Source organism: Lissotriton helveticus, chromosome 7 (genome assembly GCF_964261635.1).
Source record: "Lissotriton helveticus chromosome 7, aLisHel1.1, whole genome shotgun sequence".
In the NCBI taxonomy this organism is placed as follows: domain Eukaryota; kingdom Metazoa; phylum Chordata; class Amphibia; order Caudata; family Salamandridae; genus Lissotriton; species Lissotriton helveticus.
In genome coordinates this window covers 1,795,630,977-1,795,658,295 of record NC_136068.1, presented here as the reverse complement: position 1 = coordinate 1,795,658,295, position 27,319 = coordinate 1,795,630,977, and the positions used below count along the sequence as shown (strand labels likewise).

General features: G+C 47.3%; 1 protein-coding gene across 18 annotated transcripts in view; it reads left to right on the top strand.

Annotated features, from left to right (window-relative positions):
- The window catches only part of LOC144770773 (phospholipase A2 inhibitor NAI-like), a 1,245,443-nt gene that overhangs the window by 253,653 nt on the left and 964,471 nt on the right, over positions 1-27,319 (top strand). For all 18 annotated transcript variants that reach the window (XR_013599013.1, XR_013599018.1, XR_013599014.1 and 15 more), the window contains one exon: positions 9,246-9,365. Coding sequence is in view for 10 of the 18 variants with exons in the window: in XM_078655522.1 (XP_078511648.1) it covers positions 9,246-9,365 (120 nt within the window). In the remaining 8 variants the exon portion in view is untranslated. The remainder of the gene's footprint in view (positions 1-9,245; positions 9,366-27,319) is intronic.

The following is a 27,319-nucleotide window of genomic DNA, read 5'->3' as shown; positions in this document are numbered from 1 at the left end:
GTTTTCTATAAAGAGTGGTATAGAGCAGCCCTTCCTTTTCTTTAATGGTGATATCCAAAAAGTCAATTGTTTCATTACTGCACGTGCTGGTAAACTGAATGTCACCTGATTGAGTGTTGAGCCAGTGCGCAAAAGCCTCCAATTCTTGCTTGTCTCCTGCCCATATGATCAGTATGTCGTCTATGTACCGGCGATATTCCAAGATCTTATCATGATATGGGTTAGTTGGACAAAGAATCCTGTGTTGCTCATACTCATTCATAAAGAGGATGGCCAGATCTGGGGCAAAGGCCGCCCCCATGGCTACTCCTTTCATCTGCATGAAGAAATTATCTTGGAATATGAAAAAGTTCTTTGTCATTGCAATCTCAAGCAGATCAATGATAAATTCCGTGGGGACTTCTGCTGGTTGTGGTCTTGATTCCAAAGCCCTTCGTATGGTTATCAGAGCCGGTTCTTGAGGGATGCTCGTGTATAAAGACACGATGTCCATAGTTACCAGAAGTTGTTTCTCTTTGTCGAATGGGCGTTGGTCTATCAGGTTGATCACCTGCATTGTGTCCCTCAAGTAGGTAGAGGTGGCTTCTGCCAATGGCTTCAGGAAAACATCAATGTATTTGCAGAGGGGCTCAAGGATGGACCCACACCCTGATATAATCGGTCGTCCAGGAGGTTTTGTGGGGTTCTTGTGGACTTTGGGTAAGACATAAATCGTCGGTGTCCGTGGTTGGTCAACATTGAGATAAGAGTGTTCTTTCTCGGAGAGGAACCCGGCTTCCTTTGCTTTGGCCGTGATAGCGAGGATCTGGCGTCTGATCTCGTTGGTCGGGTTAGTTGTTAGTGGCCGATAGCTCACATTGTCCCTCAGTTGCGAGTATATCTCTTGTTTGTAATCCTCCGTCCCCATGATAACTATCGCTCCACCTTTGTCCGCCGGCTTGATGACCAGCGATTTATTGTTCTTAAGGCCATCCAGAGCTGCTCTTTCGCTCTTTGAGATGTTGTGTCTTACATATGGGCGTTTCTTCCACATCTTGAGTACATCATTCATTAGATTTTCCCCGCTCCCCGGGCTTACTCGCTGGTGATTGGCCAGGATCCGTCGAGCCCCCAAGCAGCATTTAGCGCCGGCACCTCGAGGCGGCTCAGATTGCCGCTGACAGCCGGAGGAGTTGGTTGAGACAGACATGTCCTGCGAGTAAACAGGTGATACCTTGACGCTTTCCAGCGCGTCTCCCCGGTCTCAAGAGGCTTCACAGATTTAACCATTATTCCCTTTACGCTCTGACATCGTGAAGGATCTTTAAGATTAGGAGTCACTCCCAACGCACAGTATATTTGGCACTTAATTGAAAACTCTGGCTGTGCGTTGTTTTCCGTTTTATTGCCTCATAACAATCACAATCTGATTAGCGACGAGTGAATCTTTCTACTTCCCCACGCACACTATGAGCGTTCCTCGGGGCAGTTTAACCAATACCGCTTTTAACAATGGCTGACTACGTTTAACTGCATCTTGTGCCGTTGTCATGCCGCTTTCATGCCATGCAGCCAGGACATGCCTGGACGTTTTCTCTAAACGACCTTCTAGAATGATGGCCCAGAAAATATTTTACTTTACCACCAGCCCGAGAGGCTTACCTTAGTTTAAGCACAATACCGCGCATATACCCAGCAACTACAATGCGGCAATGGCGGTTAATTAATTATTTTTCCTTCACTCAGACTGATCCGTGTTTAACATTTCACTTCTAGAGACTTACGGATTTCTCCACGGACCGGCCGTCCTAGCTGGCCAAAGAATTTCACGAAATTTAATCGGATATTGACAAGCTCTCAGTAAGTGCTCCCCTGGTTTTTAATTTGGTTGTGTGTTACACTGGTTCACTGTCCACATGTTGGACAGCCCATTGTAATTATGATCCTTCTACTCAATTCACAGGCTTACCATACAACATAGGAACCCTGGAAGGTCCCAAGTTCGAGGCCCACCCCGGGCCCCATACAAAGTATGTAATTTTCCACTTTAGTTCGAGTGCAGCAAATGGTTTATGGTAGTACCAGATACATTCATTACTATCGCATTACTTATAGGCGCTCCTGCTTCACCACGCGTCCTGATGAAGACCCCAGCATGAGGTTTTGAACTACCCTTACCTTCAGGGGTCGAAACGTCGACAACCTATACTGTTTATCTTTCCAAGCATAGGACTTAATAATGGATGGTTACGGAACCTATGCTTGAGATTATCTTGGAACCCATTGATCTGTATATAGACTGTAAAGGCTTCATTTTTTCACTGTGATTATAACCTAGTCACACCACCTTTACCCGGTCCCCACTTCTACCCCCACACACCCATCCCTCCTAAATACTTTCCTTTCTGTGCACCGTGAGCGCGTTGACATACTTGAATGTATCTATTGTATATTAATGTGCTTTCTTTAAGTTGATTTATATTGTCAATGCATCAATTGCAATATGTTCTACTCTAATGCTTGGAATTCACGTAATTTAAAAATTAAGATGTGCAAAAATAAAAATATGCACCGAATGTATGAACCTGTTCTATTTTTAGTGACATTTGTGGTTTAGATATAAGCGAAAGCGATCCACTGAAAAACTTGTGATTCTTTGAGATATTTGTTACTCCAAGTATCAGACTCCGACCACTGTTACATGTACCCGTGTCAGTTTGAGTGGCCAGCCAGGGGTGGCATAATACATGCTGCAGCCCCCGGTAGGCCTTGGTTACATCTATGCCCAGAGTACCTAAGGTACACTTCTACAGGGGCTGACAAGGTGAGCCAATTCCCAATTGTGTATGTACCTAAAGTACATAGTTAGAATTTAGAGAGGGTGCATCTGGGCTGTGGGTCTGATTAGCAGGCCCACAGCCACATCTAAGTCGAAAACCAGTAAAGCAAAAGCAAAAAGTGGGGGTGACCATAGGAAGCAGACCCTACTCTCCTACAGCCACATTGCAAAAAAGGGTCAATTATCAGTGGAAAAATGTGATGTGTCCACGTTGCGTTTTTGGCCATTTCCTGTGGCGGGCACTAGGGCTACCCACACAAATGAGGTACCATTTATATTGGGAGACTTGAGGGTATGCTGGGTGGGTGGAAGTTTGTGGCACCCTGCACATTCCAGAATAGTTCATCACAGCAATGTGAAGAACATGTGTTTTTTTTATAAAGTCTGAGGTTTGCAAGGGATTCTGGGTAACAGAACATGGTTAGGAGACCCACACAAGCCACACAATCCTGGGCTTCCCTTGGTGTCTAGTCTTCAAAAATGTGCAGGGTTGCTTTGTTTCCCTAAGTGCTGTATGAGCTAGGGCCTAAAATTCACAGCTAGGCACTTTGCAAAAAAGGGATCAGTTTTCAGTTGGAAATGTGAAATGTCTGCGTTACGTTTTGGGCCCTAGGCCTATCCACACGTGTGAGGTACCATTTTTATCAGGAGGCTTCAAGGAACACAGTATAGTAGTACAAGTGTTATTACCAATTGTCTATCTATGCGTTTCTACCTTCCAAATGTAAGACATTTTGAAAAATGCCCTTGAATTCACATGCTCGTATCGGTACCCATAATTTTGGAGATGTACAAATTACCACTGCTTCTAAACTCTATATTCTGTTCCCATTTCAGAAATGTATAGGTTTCCTTCATACATATTTTTCACTCTTTGTATTTTACCAAATGAATAACCATTCCATGACACAGCTCAGTTATTTGCTCTGGGTTCCCACATCTAGAAGGATCCAGCAGATGTAATGGTATATAGTTGTCATAAGTCTGTCATACTAGAAAAAAGTTACAGGTGAAAACTTTGGCACAAATGGCATCTTTTTTCAATTTCAATATTTTTTATTTTCAACTGTTAGTTTTTAAAGGAAACCGTGAAGGGTCTACACAAATGACCCACTTTTCAGAATGTATAGCTTTCCGGGATCCAGTATTGGTTTCACACCCATTCTACCACTAACTGGAAGGCGGTTGAAAACAAAAAATCGGAAAAATAGGCTATGTCCCTGTAAACTGCCAAAACTGTGTAGAAAATGTTGGTTTACTTACAAAAGTTTTGCTGTTCCTGAAAGCTGGGAATATGGTGATTTTAGCACTAGAACCCCCTTTTTGATACCATTTGCAGGGGGAAAAACAGATGATGTCTTCTACAGCACATTTTTCCTATTTTTGCTAAAACAACAAAATGTAGCTATAGTTTGCATATTTTCTTGAAGCCCTCTATCAACAAAGAAAATCAACAAACCCCGGGTCCCTTTAAAAACCTCAGGATGTTGGAAGAAAAGGACACAAATTTGGCATGGATACCTCAAGTGGACAAAAAGTTGTTGGGGCCTAAGTGCGAACTACCCAAAATAGCCAAATAAATGCATGGCACGGGGAGGCCTGACAGCAAAAGGGGTCATTGTAAAATACCACCCCAGGCATCTCAGATTACAGCAAACTCGCAGCTAAAGTGAATCGAGCAAGAATTGGTTACTGATAGCTACTAGATGTCAGGGGTTTCAAAATTTACATCACGAAATCCAAGGGCTGAGTTTGACTGTGGAACTTTCAACCCTGGAGCACAGGTCTCTTTAAATGTTCCAGGGTTTCTAGCCACTATTGCGGGCTAGAGGTGGTAACAAAACAAAACTAACAGAGACAATAATTAAGAATTGAATGTATTTCTATACATTGGTATTCCATTAATGGCTGCCGTCACCACAAGATCTCCTGCAAGTAGAGGATAATTGTAGTCAAGTTGTTCATATTGCCCAATGTCCTTTACTTTTTCCAGATACTGGCGTTCTGGCTGTGGAATGATGCAAACTGCAAATGTTGTATAACTCCTATGTATGGCCTACAGAAGAGGGCAAGAATAAGTAAAGCTCGGTGTGCTATGAATCATAGGGTGGGGATCTGAGGTCCAAGATATTCAAACTATTGTATGGTTGTCCCTTGTAAGCTCCTGATAGAATGGATGAAACAAAGAGATGGAAAAGTATTGGTACTTCATGGATCATGCCCTATTTCTGCAAACATTAAAGATTAAAGTTTCCTAGGGTCCTCAGGGCCTAAAGGGCCAGGGATGTTTACACCTTTGTATGACTATCCACACCAGAATGAGAACTGGGAAGTCTCTGGGCAAGGGCTGAATCTCACAAGCTACCCGTCCCCATTCACCCTGTTATGGGGCAATCAGAAGCAAGTTTACTTAATATTGGGGGCTTGTTCCTTAAGTGGATTCTCAAATCCTCCATGGACCTCCAGGAAGAATGTATTCTTCCAGAAGTGGAACACTTTCACTATATGAAAGTTCATTACCGAGTATTACATTCACAAATACAATAAGGAACAACTAAGGGGTTAACCCAGTTTAAAAGATGCTTAAAGCAGCAGGGTGATACACCACATGCAATCTCATGCATTTACAAAGTCCTCTGAACACCAAGAGAGGTCCACACACTAGTTGACATAAACTAAGGAGTTAGGATAGTTGGATTAGAATCAAAATCTTGGTCATTGATGGGAAACACTTGTCCTAGATCTTCTAAATGTGGCCTCTATTGCCTGCAGATTTATTCTCAGTAGAGAATGCCAGACTGAATAGGTGCTGGAGGTGGTGCACTAGTGGTGGACTAGTCTACACATGCTACAGCACGGGTGTGGAATGTAATAACATATCTACTTGTCCATGGGGTAGGTTGCTTCATAAATCTACTTGTCCTTTAACAAAATGCACGTGTCCCTTTGGTGCCATGTAGTGCAGCGACAAATTATGGCAGCAATCTCATTATGTAAGAACTCTGATATAGTTTCTCTGATTATGCCAGGGCTTAAACCTTGGTAGTGTTTGAATACTTGGAATCCCCTTATGTTGCCACGTTTCCACAGATCTGCATACCGGGGCTGGAGGTGGTGGTAAGCAATAGTTACAGGGTTAGAATGCCCTTTTGAGTCTGTGCAAATCTACTAACTCACATGTTTTAAGGGTTTTCAACAATTCTTCCATAATCTTTTCCCATACTGAGAACTGTTGGAAATTTACTCCTGACAAGGATAGGCGTAAACCTTCTTCCAGAGTTGGGGAAAAAAGTGGTTGGAGGGAAAGTGAATTTGCAAACACTCAGATTTTGCATGAGCAAATCTACACAGGCATATTTGCTCATGATAAAATGCCGTTCACAAATGTTTTCTAGGCGTACTATTTCTTGTCCTACTTCTGTAAATCCTTGGGTATTCTTGAAAGCCGTATAGTTGCACTTAATGCAAGGAAATACACCATGGGTGTACTTCTGAGACTATCTTTAATAATTGGGCCCCTAATTTGGTCTGTCGTTGACCGTGAACTTTTGCGTTTATTAAATTTCTCTCTCCCTCTCTCTCTCTCTCTCTCTCTCTCTGTATTGGCAGGCTTCACTGTGAGTGACAGCATTCTGCTCTTTCATAAGAAGCATATTGGCACACACAGTAGTTTTTATTCAGTCGCAGTAACTACTGCGACAGTGTGTGATTTTTGAGACCAAAAACAATTGTGCTTTTGCCAGTGTTTGTTACAATGGTGAGGGCCCAGCAGCTCCCGCATCAATAGGGTTTTACAAAAACCTTGCCAAAACAAGTCACACATTGGCAAAACTAAAAAGCTGACCACCAATCTCAGACCTACTGGCTTTGCCAATGCTTGTTTTTTTTGTTTACCATAATCTTATTGAAACTGGTTACACTAATTTTCCATTATGAATATTTTTGGGAAACACTAGCATGCATCAACACATGTTACTAAACGATGCTGCAAAGAGATGGTACCTTAAATTTTACAGTAGTTCAGCTAAATGTTTTTTTTCCTGCTTTCATTTTTTTCATGATTATTTTATTTCAAAAGGAAAGAATCATCAATCTTGCTTTAAAGCTCCTGCAAACATTGGCATCAAATCAAAGAGTATTACTGGGGCATTATACATATCCTGATGTTGCTTAACTTTGAAAGTATGTGTACACATTTTTATACTGGAACACTGTCAGTAGTGCAGTTAGAGATTACAACATTTATTTGGGGTGCTCATCCTAATAATGAAGGCTTTCTATTAATGAACCGTTAATATACGTTTGAACATTATTAATATTTTGACAAAAATATTACCTTAACTGCAGAGGGCGCCCTTCCCTGATCCATAATGTGGTACTGCAAACTGGCAGCTAAAAGGTTTGAGCTGCAGGGGGTTGGGCCTACTTGTCCCAAGGTCAAAATACTCATGAAAACTTGGTGCCCTTGACACCAAACAATATGTCCCGGGTGTTGTGCTATAGGAATTTCACATCATTATACAGACTTGTTCTGTAGCTGAATGTGTTTAGAGGGCAGTATTAAGACAGTGCCCAGAGCGAGTACTGCTAGGCTGCCCTTTTGAATCAGTTTACCCTCTACACTCAGCAATCAGTAAAACCGTCTTTCAAATGCTCCTGGGGCAGTATAATACATTGTGCTCGAGGGTGTAACAGCCGTGTGCGCCCACTTTGTGCGTCCAGGGGCACAGTGGCATTACAGAAAGGGCCACATTTGTGCGTCCCCTCTGTAGTACCGATAGCTCTGTGCACATGTTGCTCCAGCGCTATCATAAGAGTGTGTTTCCTCATTTGCATTGGGGTGCTCCCTCATTTGAATAGGGGCTTGACCCCATGCAAATAAGTGAATCAATTTGCCTTTGCTCCCGAGCCATATTATGGACACAGGCATAGAGGCAAACATACCTTTAGAAGGCACACTGAAAGTGCGCCACAAACAAGTGGCACACTTTCAGCGCACCTCCTAAATGCAGGCCTCTGGAGGGTAGAATGGGGGTCCCTGGAGGCAGCGAATTCGGGTGAACAACAGAGCGGCTGCTTTTAAGTAAATCTGTGTATTCACAGTGCAGATGGCAACCCACCTGCACTTAGAGATCCCCTTCCTGGCGGGTGCAGTGAGTGACTGCACCAGCAACAAGAGGATATCTGGGAAGTCATGGGACCCCCCACCAGAGGGCTTTAATCAGGGAGCACATTGACAGTGCGCCACCTGACAGCTTCTTTGCCTCTGCGCCCGTGTCTGTAATGCTACACGGAAGCAGAGGCAAAGGGATTCCCTCATTTGCATGGTCCCACTCCCCCATGAGGGAACGCCCTCTGATGATAGCGCTATGTGCGCCAACGTTATCAGTATTACAGAAGGGGACACACAAGCGTCTGGGGCCCGTGCTGTAATAGAAAAGTACCTGGGGCCATGCAAAGCGGGCGCAAATGCTCATTGCGCTGCAGTGGCACTTCTATAATACACCTCTAAGTTGGTAGGGATTTAGAGTCTGATCTAGAGTTTGCCAGATGGTTTAATGTCCGTCCGGGTGACGGAGTTCTTCACTCCGTCGCCTTGATGGACATCCAGTCTACCAAATTCATAGATATCCGTCAGTCCCACAGACATTCCATTATGTTAACAGAAACCAATGTCATGGTTCTACCTGGAGGTGACAGACATATACGTTTGGCCTGCCCAGCCACAAATAGGACAGGCAGATAAAGAGCTTGGTGGAGATGGTACTCTGTCACTGTTGTGAGGGAGTATCTTCTGCGCCAAATTGTAAATTGGGCACGAAGATTAGGGGGAGCACTGTCTAGGTGAAAATGGATTGAGAGTTGTCATGGGAGAGGACTTGAGTTTGGCATTCTCGTGCTTGGGATAATCAAGGGACTCAGACTGTGGAAGTCTGTAAAGGAGTGACTGTTGGGGCACAAAATCATTGTTGGGGCAAGAGGAACTGGCGGTGGGTAGTGCGTTATGGGTGGACCTGTTGAACCGCAAATGTTTTTTTTCAATGACAGATTGATATCTGATACCTGTGATTTCCAGCGGCAAAATATAGGGAAAAAATATTTATTTTTTAGTAATTGTTCTAGTTGTTTATATAAGGACTGTAGGTGGGTGTGTTTTATATTTAAATGTTTCTGCCATTGTTGCGCATTAAAAAAAGAACAAATTCAGATTCATAAATAAATACAGCAGTAGGAAGAAGCATGACTGGCAGCAAGCAAGCTTCTTTCTGCCAGATGTTCCATTGGCTGCTTATTATCCCATCTGATGGGATCCTGCGCTTTCTGGTGTTGACAATCTCAAAGTTATAGGTAACTGCTTTGTAATCTGTCCTTTTGCCCTGGCTCTTAGGATGAGACTAACAGAACCCATGGCCTCCTTTTCTTTCAGGCAATGCCCTCTCCTGCATAAGCTGCTCCAGCCGCACAGGCCCCAGTTGCACAGGACAGGCAGTGATGTGCGACAAGTTGTATGATGTTTGTTTTACTAAATACTCTGTCACGAGGTCCAGTAAGTCATTGTTTCTTAATTATATTTTCTACCATAATCCATTCAAGTCCCTCTCAAGAAGAAACATATTATCATAACGATGAAGTGGATATTACCGAATAGCTTGATGCCATTGCTCTGATGTTGGCATGAACAGTCATTCCAAAACTGTTTTTTTTCGTTTGATGAGTATATATACGAACACATACATAAAAAATGTTTTTACTTTGATTCCTTCAGTTAACAGTATAGCATAAGTGCATATCGTAGTGTGTCTAAAAAGTAGGATTTCCTATCATTTGATAGAATATTATGTGAGATAAAATATTGATCGATAGAGAAGCAAAATAAGTAAAATATTTCAACATAGATTGGGGTTCTCAGGTAACATTCTGAAATGTTTCACCTCTTTTATTCATAATCACTTGCAGTGACTCAAAGTGGGAAGTTGGCTATTCAACACGTACCCATTGAGATTGGATGTGCCTTACGGATCCGCCATCTCTCCTACACGCTTCAACCTTTACATGGCGCTGCTGATGGAGATCGTTGAAACGGAGAGCATCATGTACCACATGCTCACAATGACATACAGCTTTACTTAACCCCTTTGCCGTGGCACGAATTTGGCCACGGCGCAAGGGGGGGGGGCGGGTGCGAGCGCGGCGCTCCCTTACTCATGACGGACCCACGCCGTCATGAGTCACAGGCGGCGTGTGCTTACTCACTATTTTGCCCGCGGGGAATTAGTGACGTTTGGGCAGAGCGGCAGTTGGATGATGGCTCCACGCCGTCATGAGCACACACCCCCCGTGGCTTATGACGGCGTGGAGCTGTCATGAGCGGTTAAACGCTTCACCTGGCTCAATGACGAAACCAAACTTGGCTGTCACAGAACCACCAGAAATTAATCTCTATGAAAACATAATTCTTGCTCTTCTCGCCGCCCCACTGCCCCCGCTCAGGACATGCATGGCTGACATACTTGGACACGTTCAGTTGCATGCATGCAGCAGTCGAAGCAACAACATATCTTGGGATCACACTGGACAAAAAAAACTTAACAGGCAAGCACCGATCAACACAAATACTCTCAGTGAGTTTCACAAACTCAGCCTGCTTAGGAATCTAAAATCTTTTGTGCCACCATAAGACTTCCTACTTGTAAGTCAATCTTGGTTGTGTCCAGATCAGACTATGGGAGTGCAACCTTAACAATCCAACCAAAACATGCCCTAAATGCCGCAGCGAGGTTCATAACCGGAATGAGGATTTTTTTATCATATCACACTCTCTCCAAAGCTTCCACAGTGTATCCCAATAGATGCCAGGATCCAATTAAAGTAAGTGTGCATTACGCAGAGTCCTGCACAATAAGATACCCAGGTATGCAACAAATAAGCTCAAGTTCTTAGGAGCTAGCGGCTCATTACATAGCTCAAACTCCTGCTTGCTAGAACCTTTCAAACTATGCATGCACCTTCTCTGGATCAATCAATCAATCAATCATATCATTTGTAAAGGGCACTACTCCCCTGTGAGGGTCTCAAGGCGCTGGGGAGGGGAATGCTGCTCCTGCTCGAAAAGCCAGGTCTTGAGGAATTTTCTGTAGGTCAGCAGGTCTTGGGTCTGCCGTAGGTGGATGGGTAGGGTGTTCCAGGTCTTGGCGGCGAGGTGGGAGAACGTACTGCCACCGGAGGTCACTCTTCGGAGGCGGGGGACTGTGGCGAGGGTGAGGTCGGCGGAGCAGAGCTGGGGGTGCGGGTGTAGAAGCTGAGTCGTCTGTTGAGGTACGTTGTTCTGGTGTTGTGGAGTGCCTAGTGTGCGTGGGTGAGGAGCTTGAAGGTTATCCTTTTGTTGACCGGGAGCCAGTGCAGGTTTCTCAGGTGGAGTGTGATGTGGCTGCGGCGAGGGATGGCAAGGATCAGGTGTGCAGAGGCGTTCTGGATGCGTTGTAGCCGTATCAGGAGTTTGGCTGAGGCTCCTGCATAGAGGGCGCTTCCATAGTCCAACCTGCTGCTGACGAGGGCCTTGGTGACCGTTCTTCTCGTTTCAGTGGGGCTCCACTTGTAGATCCTGCGGAGCATGCGGAGGGTGTTGAAGCAGGAGGAGGAGACGGCGTTGACCTGTTTAGTCATGGAGAGGATGGAGTCGAGGATGACCCCTAGGTTGCGTGCGTGGTCGGTGGGTGCTTCCCAGTGCGGTCGGCCACCAGGAGTCATCCCAGGCCGAAGGGGTGGATCGGAGGATGAGGACCTCCATCTTGTCCAAGTTCAGCTTTAGTCAGCTGTTCCTCATCCATTCAGCGACGGCCTTCATTCCTTTGTGAAGGTTGGTTTAGGTGGTGTGGGCGTCCTTGGAGAGGGAGAGGATCAGCTGTGTGTCATTGGCGTAGTAGATGATGTTGAGGTCGTGCCAACGGGCAACGTGGGCGAGCGGTGCCATGTAGATGTTAAACAGAGTTGGGCTGAGGGATGATCTCGGTGGCTTCGGAATGGAAGGGGGGAAGGGGGACGCTCTGTATTCTGCCAGAGAGGAAGCATGTGGTCCAGTCCAGGGCCTTCTCTTGGATCCCGGCGTTGTGGAGGCGTGTTCGTAGTGTGTGGTGGCAGACCGTGTCGAAGGCGGCTGACAGGTCCAGGAGGATGAGGACGGCCGTTTCTCCGTTGTCCAGCAGGGACTTGATGTCATCGGTGGCGGTGATGAGTGCGATCTCGGTGCTGAGGTTGCTGCGGAACCCAGACTGGGAAGGGTCCAGGATGTTGTTAGTTTACTGTCTTCTCGATGACCTTTGCCGGAAACCAGAGCAGGGAGATGGGCTGGAAGTTCTTGAGGTCCTTGGGGGAGATGGGCTGGAAGTTCTTGAGGTCCTTGGGGTGCGCCATGGGTTTCTTGAGTAAGGCATTGATCTCGGGGTGCTTCCAGCTCTCGGGGAAGGTTGCTGTCTCAAAGGAGGTGTTGATGAGAGATAGGGTGCAATGAATGTGCTGGCTTTGTTGAAGATGTGGTGTGGGCATGGGTATGACGGAGATCCAGGGTGGATGGTGTTTATGATCTTGAGGGTGTTGTTGTAGTTGATGTTGGTCCAGGAGAGCAGGCGGTTGGTGCAGATGGTGGTCGTGGGGGCGGAGGAGGTCTCAGTGGTTGTCGGGCGGTAGTGGCATTGAAGCTGTGTTGGATGTCTACGGTCTTGCGGTGGAAGAAGGTGGCCAGCGAGTTGCAGAGGTCTTGCGAGGGTGGGACATCATTGGTGTTGGAGCAGGGGTTGGAGAGTTCCTTCACGATGTTGAAGAGCTATTTGCTGTTGTGCTCGTTGTTGTCTAGGCCGTCTTTGAAGGAGGCCCTTTTGGCGGATCTGATGAGGTGATGGTGTCTGCGGGTGGGGTTCTTGTGGGCTCTGTGGCTGTCCGGAGTTTGTTCAAGGAGCCAGATTTTCTCCAGCTTTTGCCAGGTTTACTTGGAGGCCTGGAGGTCTTCAGTGAACCAGCTGGCTTTCTTGTTGGTGTGGCTGTTTGAGGGTTTCTTGATCGGGGCGATGGTGTTGGTGCAGTCGTTGATCCACTGTCTGAGGTTGCGGGTGGGGGTGTCGCGGTCGGTGGGGTCGGCGGGTAGGCTCTGGGCGAGGGTGGTGGTAAGCTGGTCTTCAGTGACTTTGGTCCAGCAGCGGCGAGGCATCTGTTGGGTGCGGTGGTGCATGGTGGGTTTCTTGAAGGTGAAGTGGATGCAGCGATGGTCGGTCCAGTGGAGTTCGGTAGTGTGGTTGAAGGAGACGTGGGGTCTTGTGGAGAAGATGGGGTCAAGGGTGTGACTGGCGGAGTGGGAGGGTGTTGTGACGAGTTGTCTGAGTCTGAGATTGGCTAGATTGTCGATCTAGGGTGGTGGAGTTGGTGTCGTTGTTGTTCTGGAGGTGGAAGTTCAGGTCCCTGAGGAGGATGTAGTCCGTGGAGGCGAGGGCATGTGTGCTGACGAAGTCGGCGATGGAGTCGCTGAACTGTGGTCGAGGTCCTGGGGGTCTGTAGATGAGGGTTCCTCTGAGGGTGGTGTTGGGGTCGGTGTAGATCTGGAAGTGAGGTGTTCGGCGGTGCTGAGGGTGTCGTCGGTGTTGGTCGAGACTCTGAGAGTGTTCCTGTGGACGATGACGATTCCTCCTCCTGTTCCGTTGGTGTCGTCCCTGCGGGTGATCTTTTAGCCTTCCAGGACGGCTATGGCTATTTCGGGTTTCAGCCAGGTCTCCGTCAGGAAGGCGACGTCTGGGGAGGTTGAGTCGAATAGGTCCCAGAGTTCAACGGCGTGTTTGTGGGCAGAGCGGGTGTTGAGAAGGATGCATCTGAGGTGGTTGGGTTCTTTCCTGGTCGGCAGCATGGTGAGGCGGATGCTTGTGAAGCTGCATTCCGGCAGGTGAAAGCTCCGTGGGTGCGCTTCGGGGCAGCCAGGAGGCAGGTGTGTGATCGTCCGGTGTTGAGTGCATTCAGGGTTCTGGCATCGTAGCGGTGTCGGGCGTTGTGGTGTTCGCGGGGTCCTGACGTTAGGCGCCGTCCAGGCGCGGATGGGCGCAGACGGGCTTGCCTTAGCCGTGGCTGCTGCACGCGGCCGCTGCGTGGCCTCCATATGAGGGGATATGGGAGGGAGGAGCAGCTGGAAGGCGGGAGCGAGTTGGCGAATGGGATTGCAAGGGGCAGGCCACAGGGACGCAGCGGCGGGAAAAATGGGCAGGCCGCGGGAGAACTGAGCACAGGAAGGAAAAACAAGTTTAGGCAAGAAAACAAGTACAGGCACAGAGGAATAAAAACAAGTCTGGGCAAGAAAGCAAGTACAGGTACAGGGGAATAAAAACAAGTCTGGGCAAGAAAATCAGTTTGGCACAGGGGTATAAAAACAAGTCTGGGCAAGAAAGCAAGTACAGGCACAGGGGAATAAAAACAAGTATGGGCAAGAAAGCAACTACAGGCACAGGGGAATAAAAACAAGTCTGGACAGGGGGAGGAGCCAAGCAGGCGACCAAGATGGCCGTGTAGGGACTCGGCTCTGCCGACCTCCGTTCCCTGCTATCATATCCTGAGGCCCATCCTGTGCCAGAGCCCGCTCTCTGATTCGGGAGCAGAAGCGATGCCCGTCGGAGTTTTCCCGGGCTGTCTCGGTGGTTTGGCGGCAAAGATACACCACCTGAAAAGACGGGGCCTTGTCTGGTGACGCGGCTGGGACCTCGAGTGATTCTGAGGCCGCCCGGATAGCGTCAACAGCGGGGACGCGGACCGGCCGACATCGGTCCGGACCGAAGTACATACAGGCCTTCCCGGGACCATAGGTGAGCCCACATCGTAGGCACAGGCAGAGGTGCTGGTTATTGTGGGCTGGGCACTGGAGACACGCCAGCCCAGCCTGAATAACTGGATGTCGGAGCTGTTCAGCGTCGCAGCTGCCCTGGGCTCGCATTGCTGGGGCCGTGGGGAGCCCTGTGCCGGCTTGATATGTGGCTGGATGCGCCCCCGGGGCAATTTGAGAGCCCACTGTGAGCGGGGGAGCGGCGCAGGGGTGCTGGAGGGGACAGGTGCCCAGCACTGAGTCTGCCTGACACAGGTTATTATGAGAGGTGGTGCCTGGGGAGAAATGGAGGCTGTTTCAGCTCATCGGGGCCAGCAAGTGGGAGATGACATGTTGGTGCATGCTTGAGGAATGGCCTGCCTAGACTGACGTGAGACAGCCCCTCTGTGGACTTCCTGTTCTGCCAGTGGCTGGGACCAGGCTGCGGGGGGTGTCTGCTGAATGCTCACCTGCGGCGCTGTAACTGAGAGGAAGAGGGGACACCCAAGACGTGGCGCGAATGGTGCTGTCATGACCCATTATTCAGATCGAAGAGAGGAAACTGAGGAGAATATCTGCTGGGCATGGCCCTAGCGGAGGAGAGCTCCGAGGGGCGTCGGCCATAGTCTATGGGAGTGGAGACGTCGGAGACGCGCTGCGACACGGTCGGATCACGCCGGAGTCGGATAGGCACCGCAACCAGAGGAGTGGCTCAGGGAGAAAAGTGGAGCCCTTGGACTGCTGGTCACCTTCCCTGGGAGCTGTGAGGTTGACTGGGTGTGCTTTTGACAGGCTGACTAGACTTGCCCTTGAGGAGGCCCTGAGGATACGAGGCTGGAGGTGGACGGTCGGTGGACACCGGGGGCAGGTGGCTGGTCTGTGACCCTGACTGCAGGTGTGGGGACCAGCTGGGTTTGGCCTCGTGGTGTGGGGTTGCGAATTGGCGACAAAAACGGATTTGGACAAGCCTGTGCCTCGGTCCTCCAAAGGGTCCCGGTCCATCCAGTCGAACAAGCTGGATCACTACACCTTACCTGAAGGGTCCCCGGCAGACTCGAAAAAGACCCCCTCAGGGGCTGAGGAGGTCACCCTTGCCCCTACTGAACCAACGTTGACAGACCTTATGGCAGCCATCAACGGCGTTCAGGCCTCCCTGGTCCAAAAGATGGAAACCCTGGATAACAAACTAGACACTGTCACCATAGAGATGGGGCTGATAAGCGTGGATCTCGCAAAGGCCAATGAGAAGGTAAAGTCACTGGAGGTTAAGACGGCCAGCCTGGTCGACGATGTGAACCTGTTACAACTGAGTCTTTAAGAGTCCTCACGGATCGCAAGTTGGACGATTATGAAGGGCGGGCCAGACGTAATAACGTTCATATTCTTGGGGTGCCCGAGAAATCAGAAGGCCAAACGCCGGATCTGTTCATCGAAAATATTGTCCTCAACCACCTCAGGCCTAAAGGCCTTAGCGTGCGCACAGAGTCCCCGGGGGCAGGCCAAGACCCCCCCGCCCAATGATTGCAAGGGTCCTGAACTTTTGCGACAGGGATGTGATCTTACAGACGGCTCATACTGGGCCCCCTCTGAAATTTGAAAATGAAACTCTCTCCTTTTTCCCGGACTTTTCTCAAATGGTACAAAAGCAGCAACAGGGCTTTTTATCAGTGAAGAAGAAATTGAGAGACAAGGGACTTAAATATGCCATGATGTTCCCTGCCCGCCTACGGGTGGAGCTCAATGGGAGGGCCCGGTTCTTCGACAATCCTGAGGTGGCGGCGGACTGGTTGGTCAGTGCACATGCGACTAAGGTGGAGAGCCGAGATCGAGACGAAGCGGAAGAACAATAGATTTGAGCCAAATGGTGTCCGTAGCACTTGAACAGTAATTTGTTCTGGGCGAGGGGCGGGGCGGGTACGTAACAGTTCTCCTGTTTTGCCACGGAAGTAGAGATATTACTATAGTTTCACCTGAAAAGGAGTAGCGGCGCAGGAAGGGGGACGGGGTGTTGGCGGGGTTGTACGGGCCCTCCCTCTACCTTCTAACTTTAGTTTAGTAGATTAGGGCGACAGGCACACTGCTGGTTGGGGATGAGCGTAAGCTACATGGAGGGGTGCAGGGTGGGGGGAGGGGGGCCGAGGATAGGGGGTCTTTCTGGGATCGTGATTTTAATATGTGCTACATTATTAGCAATTTGTTACTTTTTTTACAGCATCAGGTGACCTTGATATGATTTACCATTACAATGTCTTCTGGTAGACAGGGACTGGGGATATCCGCGCTCAGCTGGAATGTAAATGGACTGGGGGACAAGATAAAGAGGGGGATGGTTAGTCAATTGATCAGGAGACATTCCCCGGATGTGGTGTTGTTGCAAGAGACGCATCTGGTCGGTACTCGCTGTATGGCGCTGCATAGGGGGGGGGGGGGATAAGTTGGTAGCACATGCCGGTTTCACTACAGGGTCTAGCAGGATGGGCATCCTAGTGAAAAATTCCTTCCTGCTGACTGTTCAGGCCACGTGGGCTGATAAACGGGGCAGATATATTGGCATTTTGGGGTTGTGGGAGGGGAAATCTGTTATTTTTTTGTCTGTGTATGTTCCGCTGGGCCTGCAGGCCGACACCTTCCGGGACCTGTGCGTAATTTTTTTAACTCTACCTCTGGGGTTGCTGATTGTGGGAGTAGATTTCAATGCGGTAATGGATGGTGGAATGGATAGACACCCAGCTCGAACTCTGCCGCCGTCCCAGAGGTGGTTATCAGACTTTGTAGAAACAACTGGGCTCACGGCTGGGTGGAGATTGAAGAACCCTGGCGGAACGCACTACACACACGTCTCAGCTGCTCATCACTCATTGTCGAGGATAGACTATGTTTTAGTACCACAGTGGCAAGCAGCATGGGTCCGAGAGGTGTGGCATGTGGGAAGGGGGTTCTCCGACCACTCCCCAGTATGGTTAAGGGTGGAGGTGGGGCAGAAGGATGTAGGCAGGATCGCCCCCATAAATGCCTGGCACTTAAGAGACCCCGACACTAAAAAGGAGGTGACACAGGCCACGGTACGGTACTTCCAAAAAAATGTGGGAACACTTGAGTCAGCGCAATCCCTATGGGAGGCGTACAAGACAGTCATCAGAGGGGAAGTTTTATCACTGGTCTCAGGGAAGAAGAGAAAAGGTCGGGCAGAGGTGGACAGGATAGAGGCGGAATTGGCAAATATGGAGGGGGAAATGGCGAGAGTTGCCACTCCCGATGGGTTGCACCGTTTGAATCTCCTTAGAGATGAATACAGGAGCATGGCTAGAGAGAGGGCTAAAGTGCAGCAGCAGACACCCAGAGCAGGGTCTATGAGCATAACGACAAGGCAGGGAAACTGATCGCGTGGTTGGAGAAAGGGGAGTGGGGATCAAGGTTGGTACCGGAGTTGCAAGTAGGAGGCTCAGGTAGAGTGACGGATCCACAAATGATTGTCGATGAGTTCTCAGCTTATTATAAATCGGTGTACACGTCTGCAAGCACTTATTCAGAGGCAGACAATGCGGCTATGGTACAAGATATTCCAATGCCCGTCCTGTCGGAGGAGGATAGGGGTTACCTAGATTCCCCCCTCACGAACGATGCGGTAGTGCAGGCTATAAGGGGGGTTCATTCCGGGAAGGCCTCGGGCCCGAACGGTATCCCAATAGAGCTGTATAAGCTCAATGCGAACACGTTAGCACCGTTTCTCCGGGGCATGTTTGTTGAGAGTAAGGAAAAGGGCCAGCTCCCGTACGATCAACGAGTCGCAAATATTATTGTCATTCATAAAGAGGGCAAGCCCAAGACGTCGTGCTCTTCCTACCGGCTAATTTCGCTCCTAAACGCTGAACCCAGGTACTGGTAAAACTCCTGGCGACCAGGCTGGTCAAAGTTATTACCACCCTGATCCTTCCAGATCAGTCTGGCTTTATGCTGCACCGAAACACAGCCCTTAATTTACGGAGGCTGCACGGGATTTTGGGAGGCGCATCATATATTCATGAACCAGCGGTTCTGTTGTCACTTGATGTGACTATGGCCTTTGATAGGGTTTATTTGCAGTTTTGAGGAAGATGGGTATCGGCCCGAGTTTATAGGTTGGGTTTGTCTCTTGTATACGGGTCCCCTAGCCAGGGTTGTGGTGAATAACCATAAATCCGCTGTCTTCACTTTGGACAGGGGCACACGTCAGGGGTGTCCTCTGTCCCAATTAATATTTGCACAGGCGCTAGAGCCGCTGGCGGCGTGGGTCCGTTGTTGGACGCCAGAGTGGGAAGATAAGATCTCGCTCTACGCAGACGACATTCTGCTTTATCTCACTACCCCAAGGGAATCACTGATTAGTTTTCTGGATGTCCTGGCCATATTCGGGAGGTACTCGGGTATCACCATTAATTGGGCGAAGTCTTTGCTTTTTGTCTTAAGCGGGGACCCCCCGGTTATTCCGAGTTCCTGCCCTGTGCGAGTTGAGCCGGTGGGTTTTTGGTATCTGGGTATATACGTAACCATGGACCCGAAATTGAGATATGGTAATAATCTGGGGCCTCCTCTGGCCAGATTCCGTCGAGATGTGTTGAGGTGGAAGTCGCTGCCGCTCACCCTGCTGGGTCGAGCGGTGCTGTTTAAAATGATGGCCCTTCCCCGCTTCTTATATGCGCTCCAAAACACAGTGGACTCGGTACCCGCCACATATTTTATGGAAATAGAGTCCCTCCAATGACAACTTCTCTGGAAGGGCAGACCCCGTATAGCTTTCTCTAAGCTTATTCTTCCCTGGTACGACGGAGAGATCAGCTTACCGGATCTCCGGAAATATTACTGGGCCTCCAAGCTGGCGGCGTTAAACCACGCTGTCTACGTGTCTCCTCTAGACCCCGGATATGCGATGGATCACGGTCAGATGCCTGGGGGGGACTTTAATAGGGCACTCTTTGCTAGGACCCGCGACTTCCCCTTGTCTGGCCAGCGGCGCTTGCGGTCCATGTGTGGCATGCAGCTACCCGATTCCTTAATTGGGAGGGGAGACTTACACTGGCGACCCCGTTGTGGAGTTCAGAGAAACTGGGCAGTTTGTGAAAATCAAAGGGCTTTGACAAATGGGATCTCATCGGGATCTCACAGATTAAGAATATCTGGGGGAAAGACGGGATCCTTACATTCGAAGCCATGCAGGGAAAAAACCAGCTGCAGGAGAGTGAGCGTTACCGATACCTCCAGGTTAGACACGACCTATCTACAAATATTCCCCGGGGCGCCATGCTTCCAGAGGCCTCCCGGTTGGAAGACCGGGTCTTGGATGGCCATGTCCCAGAAAAAACTATCTCACTAATATACAAAAAACTGATCAACCATATGGGGGATCCGCTGGCGACTCTTAGGGAGAAGTGGGGCGCCGATGGCCTAGTACTGGATGATGCGGACTGGAGAGAGGCAGTCGCATCCCGAAGGTTGTCGCCATCCAAATGAGACTCAGATTGGTGCAACTGAAGATTCTCCATTGGTCTTACACCACAGGACCTTGGCTAGTGAGGATGGGGCTGGCGGCGAATTGGGAGTGTCGGAGGGGTTGTGGGGAGATTAGGACTTTCATGCACATCTTGTGGCACTGCCTAGAAATACAGGACTACCGGGGCAAAATTCACGATAAGCTACAAGAAGTGATGGGGGTGGAGTTAGCGTTGGAGAACCGACAATGTCTTCTGAATGTCTGGGAACCTACAGACCTGACCTCATTTGGGAAACAATGGGTGGCCCTGGCGTGCATGATTGCTAAGCGTAACAAAGCCCAGCTGTGGGGTGCCAGTCATGCACCTCAGATTGGGAAGTGGGTGGAGGATCTAGACTAGCATGTTCAGGGAGAGATCAGTATATGTTGCCAGGGGGTGCCCCCCGGAAGTGGGGGAAGGTGTGGGGCGCTTGGAATTGCCACAGGGAGATATATGTACTCCTCCGGTTATTAGAGTGGCCTCAGCGGAGCTGGAGTCCCCGTGATCCCGTAAAGTTATTCTAAACTATTATTCTGAACATGGTACTGCATTTTGACCACTGTGAAACTAAGCTTGTCACCTGATGCTTTTATTTTGCTTATGTTTAATAAAAAGATAAAAAAATAAATAAAAAAAAGTCTGGACAAGAAAGCAAATACAGGCACAGGGGAATAAAAACAAGTCTGGGCAGGAAGCAAGTACAGGCACAGAGGAATAAAAACAAGTCTGGGCAAGAAAGCAAGTTAGTTATAGGGGAAAAATACAAGATTAGGCAAAATCAATGCAGGCAGAGACGTGCAGGGTCAGAGGATCTGCAATGAGAATACAGAATTAACTCCTGCCAGAGATTAGGTCTAAGTCTTCGACCCAGGTCTACCAGAAGGAAGTTAAAACTTTTTTCTTGACAAATTCCTAAGGTTCTGGACCTCATGCTTTCAACCCAGAGGGCACCATGTCAAGAAAACAATGTTACTCCAGCAGTCCTGCATTTACAGGCCGCCACAAGGGGTGATGGGAGTTTGAATATCTTCTCCTATCTACTCATTTCTTATGTACAGTAATTTTGAGTGTTTTTGAACGGATTCTCTTGCAAAACCTGATGCTGAATGTCATGACATAAAACCTGGTGTTTACGTACGGCACTATGATATCAATGAGTCATGTTTGTGCTTAACCCTTTAAGTGCTGCCGTCGACCAACGGTCGTCACGAGCACTACCTCCCCAGTGCTGCGCACGACCGTTGGCCGACGGGCCAGCATTCGTTATTCGAACGTTCAACACTGGGCGCTGAACGTTCGACGCTGCGAAGGCGTTAAGGAAACTCTAAATCAATACAATACAATAAAATTAATTAAAGGATACCGAAGCAATAATAGATATAAAACAAGTCTCTGACTGTTCTGAGGACAATATGTGATATGTGCAGGTGTGAGGCTGGCATACCTATAAAATCTGTGTCAAGTAAACAAAATGAAACAAATGAATTTATTTAGGTTACAATTATATATTGCTCACTTGCTCAAAATTGTTCCAGGATGCTTATTAGATAACGCAATTCATCCCAGTGCACATACGAGGGAAGAACATTTTGAATAACAACGAGTCTTGCTACTATCCACAGCGTACATACACGCAATCAACAGGTACACGGGATGTAAATTGGAGGGTTTGGCTGTTACATCAAAGTGGGAATTGATATCAGTGGGCCGGTGAGCCTCACTTCTCCTGAAACGGAAAAACATTCTGATCAGTACTATAAATCCACAAAAATATCAGCAGGTGTTAACACCGCAAAATGCCAGCAACACAGGACATGAACAGGAGTCCCATGTCAGTAAAGAGTGCGCAAAACAGCTTCTGGACCTCGTGATCACCCTCGATAGTCCTTGGCAACAGCCTGTAGCCCAGATTAGAGTATCAACTGGGGGTTGCTAAACCCAGGACTCATGCCATGCTGTTAGCAGGTGTTCCTTGGCAATATTGCCAGTGATCTGCATGCATTTCTCAATGTCTTCCCTTACCTTAGGGAGGGAGGAGACTGGATGAAAGTTGAACAATAGATCTGGATCAAGATTGGCATTTTTGAGGATGCGCTAATTATCCATTCTTTAAACAGCATGGGAAAAAACATTGGGTGAGAGTGTTGCACCACGTGTATTAAAAATGTGAAGGTTTGTTTTGATCGTAGGTACTTAGGATTCCTCCCTAAAAACAGCAGAGGGACATTGGTAGTAGAGGTGTCTGAATACATCAAACTAACAATCAATCAAGGAGGCAAGGCAGCATTGGTGTTAATCGATCTTTGTGCAGATTTAATAACGTATCTCATGTGATCTACCTGAAGTGCCTCCCTGACATTGAGGTTCGGGCCAAGCCCTCAAATTAATTCAATCTTTTCTGGAGAATAGAGGACAATCATTTTGTCTGCTTCCTTTCTCCTCAGGCAGCAAGCCCCTCTTAGTTGGGGTGCCACAGGGTACCCGCTGCAGCCATACATTATTTAACATTTATATGGCCCTGCTGGAACCTTTGGTTGAATCACATGGATTTAAAAAAGGGGTCTGCCCCCGTGGCAGGATCCTTGAAAGCCTGTTTCCAATTGATCTTTTATCAGCTGCGCTCTAGTCACTTGAAGTGCAACACGGTTAAAACTGAGATGTTATAGTTTGGGGCTTTCCAGTCCCATTGGGGGAGAGCTGCTGACCCCAAGCATCTGCTGTTGTTATGAACCTGGGGGGTAACCCCTTAAGCGATGCCGTCGGCCAACGGTCATCGCGTGCACTACCTCCCCAGTGCTGCGCACGACCATTGGCCGACGGGCCAGCATTCGTTATTTGAACGCTCAGCACTGGGCGCTGAACATTCGACGCTCTGAGGTTAAGTTTGGCGCCCAGCTTTCCTTTCAATCCCATGTGTCTTTGATGGTTAGCACATGCTTTGGACTCCTTCAAGCTTTAAACAAGTTCTTTTTCCTTCTCCCTGGCCATTACTGCAAAACTGTAGTTACTATGCTTATAAGTTAAAGACCAGACTGCGCGTAGGCTCTGTACCTTGGTCTCCCTGACTATTTAAAATGAAGGCTGCCGGTTGTCGTCATGCAGCAGCACATCTGATCCTTAACCTCCCCTGGCTGCCAGTAAAAACTACTTGCGATGGTCCCCAAAGACAAGAAGTGGGGCTGCTCCTTTTCTTATCTGGTTTCACAAGCATGGAACCATCTACCAGCCAAGGTCCGTACTCAGTTCTGACCTGCACTTCAGGAAAAACCTTAAAGCAAAGGATGGAGATAATGACTTAATGGTTTTGTGAACTAATAGTGAAGGTCAGATACTCATTGTTGATGGAAAGGAAGGAGATCCATCTGTTTACTCCTTGTTAAGGGTTTATTAGAACATATCTTCAGTGCTATAGTGTAGTAATTCCTTGGGTTTTGCGAGTATGTGTGAGAATATGGATATGTGAGTGAAGGGTATCACTGGATCAAATGTGCCAGAAAAGGGACTGCAAAGGGATTTGTGAGGTGATATTTTCTTGCTGTATAAAGTGTGCTTAAGATAAACAAATGTTTCATTTGTAATCCTTGCTCATCTTGTTCGTTTTGATGTCAAGTTTAAGGAATTCTAATATTTTCCATTAATTTTCCATATTTGTGATCAGCCTAGTTGTATTTCCAACAGGCCAACCATGGAGGGCCTGTTCTTTTTTTGAGATTAGCTTTAGTTGGAGAGGGTCCATTGAGTTGACCAAGTGATGGATTATATTATTGTAGTTACTCAAATATAATTGATGCCAGCATGCTAAGTGGCTTTACTTTAGGAGTGATGAGGTCTTGGAGTCGGGAAATACACATTTTCATGACAAGGATATCATTGTTCAAGCTGGGTGTGTAGGCAAGAATATAGAAGAGAATATGATAGCAGTCTGTCCAGCCAGCTGCAATAGGAGATAGGCAAATGATAAAGTCAGGATCAGTGAAGATGGGATTGAGAAGTTCGCATTTGAAGTGTACAAACTGGGACCAAAGCTGGTTCACCAGCTGGATCAATGCTAAGTCATCTAGTGCAATTTAAGATTTGGATCCACGTTAAATCAGTTGAGACTGAACATCCCTTGAAAGAGACTTTTGATGGACGTCATTTGATTAAGGTAAAATATTCTGAGAACTGGTCTGAGAAATCGGATTTTAGTTTGGGCTTTGATAGGTGTGGTATTGGTATAAGGTGTTGCATAGGAATTAATGGGGCAGCAGCTTAACTGTATTATAGAATGTAGTATGTGTATATATATATATGTGTGTGTGTGTATATATATATATATACAACTTGACAAAGCCCTACGGCGAAACGCGTCGTTGCTGTTTAGTTCCTCCACGAATAAATTGGTTTGGAACTACCCCCTGCGAGTGCTGCTTTCCTTTTGGATTATTGTCCTTGGATTTGTGGAGCTGAGATATATATATATATATATATATATATATATATATATATATATATATATATATATATATATATATATATATATATATATATATATATATATATATATATATATATCTCAGGCAATATCAATTCCAAACAACAACAATGAACAATGAAGTACGCTCCCAGGATACGAGGCAGGACACCAGTCTAGTTAATCCAACTTTAAAAAAAATGTTTTTTAGTTAATCCAAGTTTAATAAACAACGCGTTTTGACTGTAAACAGCCTTGATCACGTCAACATAGCACATGAGAAGCGGTAGCTAATAAAGTTTTACACGAGTACAGACAGTCAAAATAGAGATAGGACAAGTCCACATTGATGGCGGCCGGTAAAGAGGCTAAGTCAATGCATTTACAAATACATACCAATACATTAGAAATTCTTGCACTGGTACACGTAAAAGAAAAGAAGCACAGTGCTGGATTGAAACAAAATAATACTGAAGTTACGTGTACTCCGCTCATATAGTTGTTTAGTGTCATTGCTTCATGCATTAGCCTGTTCTAGCAAGGTAATACTATGTCCAGTGAAACCGTGGGCCGACAATCGGCACATATCACTAGAGGCTAAAAACAGTGTCCAACAGTTATTGAACATGAAACCCTTGTTCGATAAATGCGCTAACTAGGGTTCCATCCTGAGAACCTGGAGTGAGTGCCTCCCATAATGGTGAACCGCTGCTCGTAGTACAGCGGTTCTGGATGTCAATGGGGCCTAATAGGATACTCTATCGCAATGGCAGTTCAGATAACTGTCAAGAAATATATATCTGTAAAATACCTAAAGGTCAAGTCGCAGGCAAGTGCCCAACCTAAGTACTACGTATGGCCACCTAAAATGTAAATGTCTGGGATTTCAGGCAAGTATCCATACTAACATGCAAATGACGGGCAAGTGCCCTCACTGACATAGCACCGTGATCGGTTAGGCCATGGGTCTTGTTAGAGTCACTGTGACAAACTCATAGTGCTCAAAAACCCTGTGATGTAGGATAAGGACATATCTATCTGTGACTCGTGCAATAGACACTAAACTGCTACATTGACATCTACTCAGTGAAGATTCCAAAGTGAGGGGTGAAGTGACGGGAACACAAACAGTGAAAAGGGTAGGTCACCCATGAGGAAACAAAAGAAAAGAACATGTTAAGATCAAGTGACTACAGTGTTAAACAAACATTATCATAGAATATATTTGCAACATTAAAAACAATCATCCAATGCACACCCGTACTTCAGAGGAAGCGGATAAGTAAATAAAATTTCTCTTGTCCAGAACCATTAGAAGAGACAATGGATGCACTGTAATAACATGGCAGATCTACATCAAATAGGCACTCAACAGTTACCCTTTAGATGTATTCAACCCTTCAGGATGTTTGGTTTGGAAATCAATAATGTATTTCGATTCCCGTTGTCTCAATGTGAGCACCTTGCCCCCTCCTCTGGGATTTTTGGGGATTTGTTCAAGGATTAAATACATTAACTCAGAAGTGTTTGAGAAATGTTTGTCGTAAAAGTGACGTGCCACTGGATATTTGGGGTCATTGATGGTGATGGCCCTCAGGTGTTCGAGGACCCTTTTCTTTGCAGTGCAAGTGGTGCTCCCAATGTGCAAAAGTTTACAACTACACGCAATGGCAGAAATGACGTAGCTAGTGCTGCAGGTAAGGAATTGTGTGATTCTCCTGGTGACACCCCCATATTCCACCGTATCCCTGAATTTACTGTGTCTGCACGCTATGCAATGGCCTTAGGGAAAGAACCCTTTGAGGCCAATGTTAGCAGCACTGGGGTAGTTGGTGATGTCATTCTTGACTACCAGGTCATGGATATTTCTATCCCGTCTGTAAGTTACATTGGGTCTCCTAGTCAAGATATTCCCTATAACTCCGTCATTTTCTTTATAAATAAAATAAAATAAATAAGGTCTGTGTTCTTTCTACCTCGTCAGCTCTGTTCCTAGCTTTCTTCAGGACCCAACTGGGATAGCCTCTAGTTTTGAACCTGCTAATGATGATCTCACTCTCCGCAACATAGGCTTCATTAGTGTTGCAGTTCCTTTTCGCCCTCAGCAGTTCTCCATATGGTATACTCCATTTGAGTGCCTCAGGGTGACTGCTGAGGGCATGCAGGATGCTGTTCCCTGCCGTTGCCTTCTGAAACAGACGTACAGACTTTCCCTTCTTTGATAGTAAGGCACACATCAAGGTATTCTGCCTCAGTGGCACTAATGTCACCTGCCAGAAAGATGTTGCAATTGTTCATGTTCAGTTTCTCAATGAAATCCTCAGCCTCACCCTTAGTGCCCCGCCAGATGATGAACAGGTCATCTATGTGGCGTAGCCACATGATGACTTTCTGGAGGTCCTCCCTGAGGGTGAGGCTGGCAAAGATCTCTTCCTCCCAGTAGCCCATGAAATGATTTGCAAAACAGGATCCCATTGCTGTGCCTGTAGAGGGCGCTATTGAATGCAAAAATGTTATTTGTGAGTCCGAATTCAGTCATTTCAATAATCATACAGCTGTGTTCCCTATATCTGAGCGGCCTCTGTTGTAAAAAATGCTCGCACGCCACCAGACCCTGTTGATTATCAATTATGGTGTAAAGGGACTGTACTTCAAGGACAATGATGTAATAGTCTGTATTCCAGTCAGATTGACAAGAAATCCTTAGTGTCCCT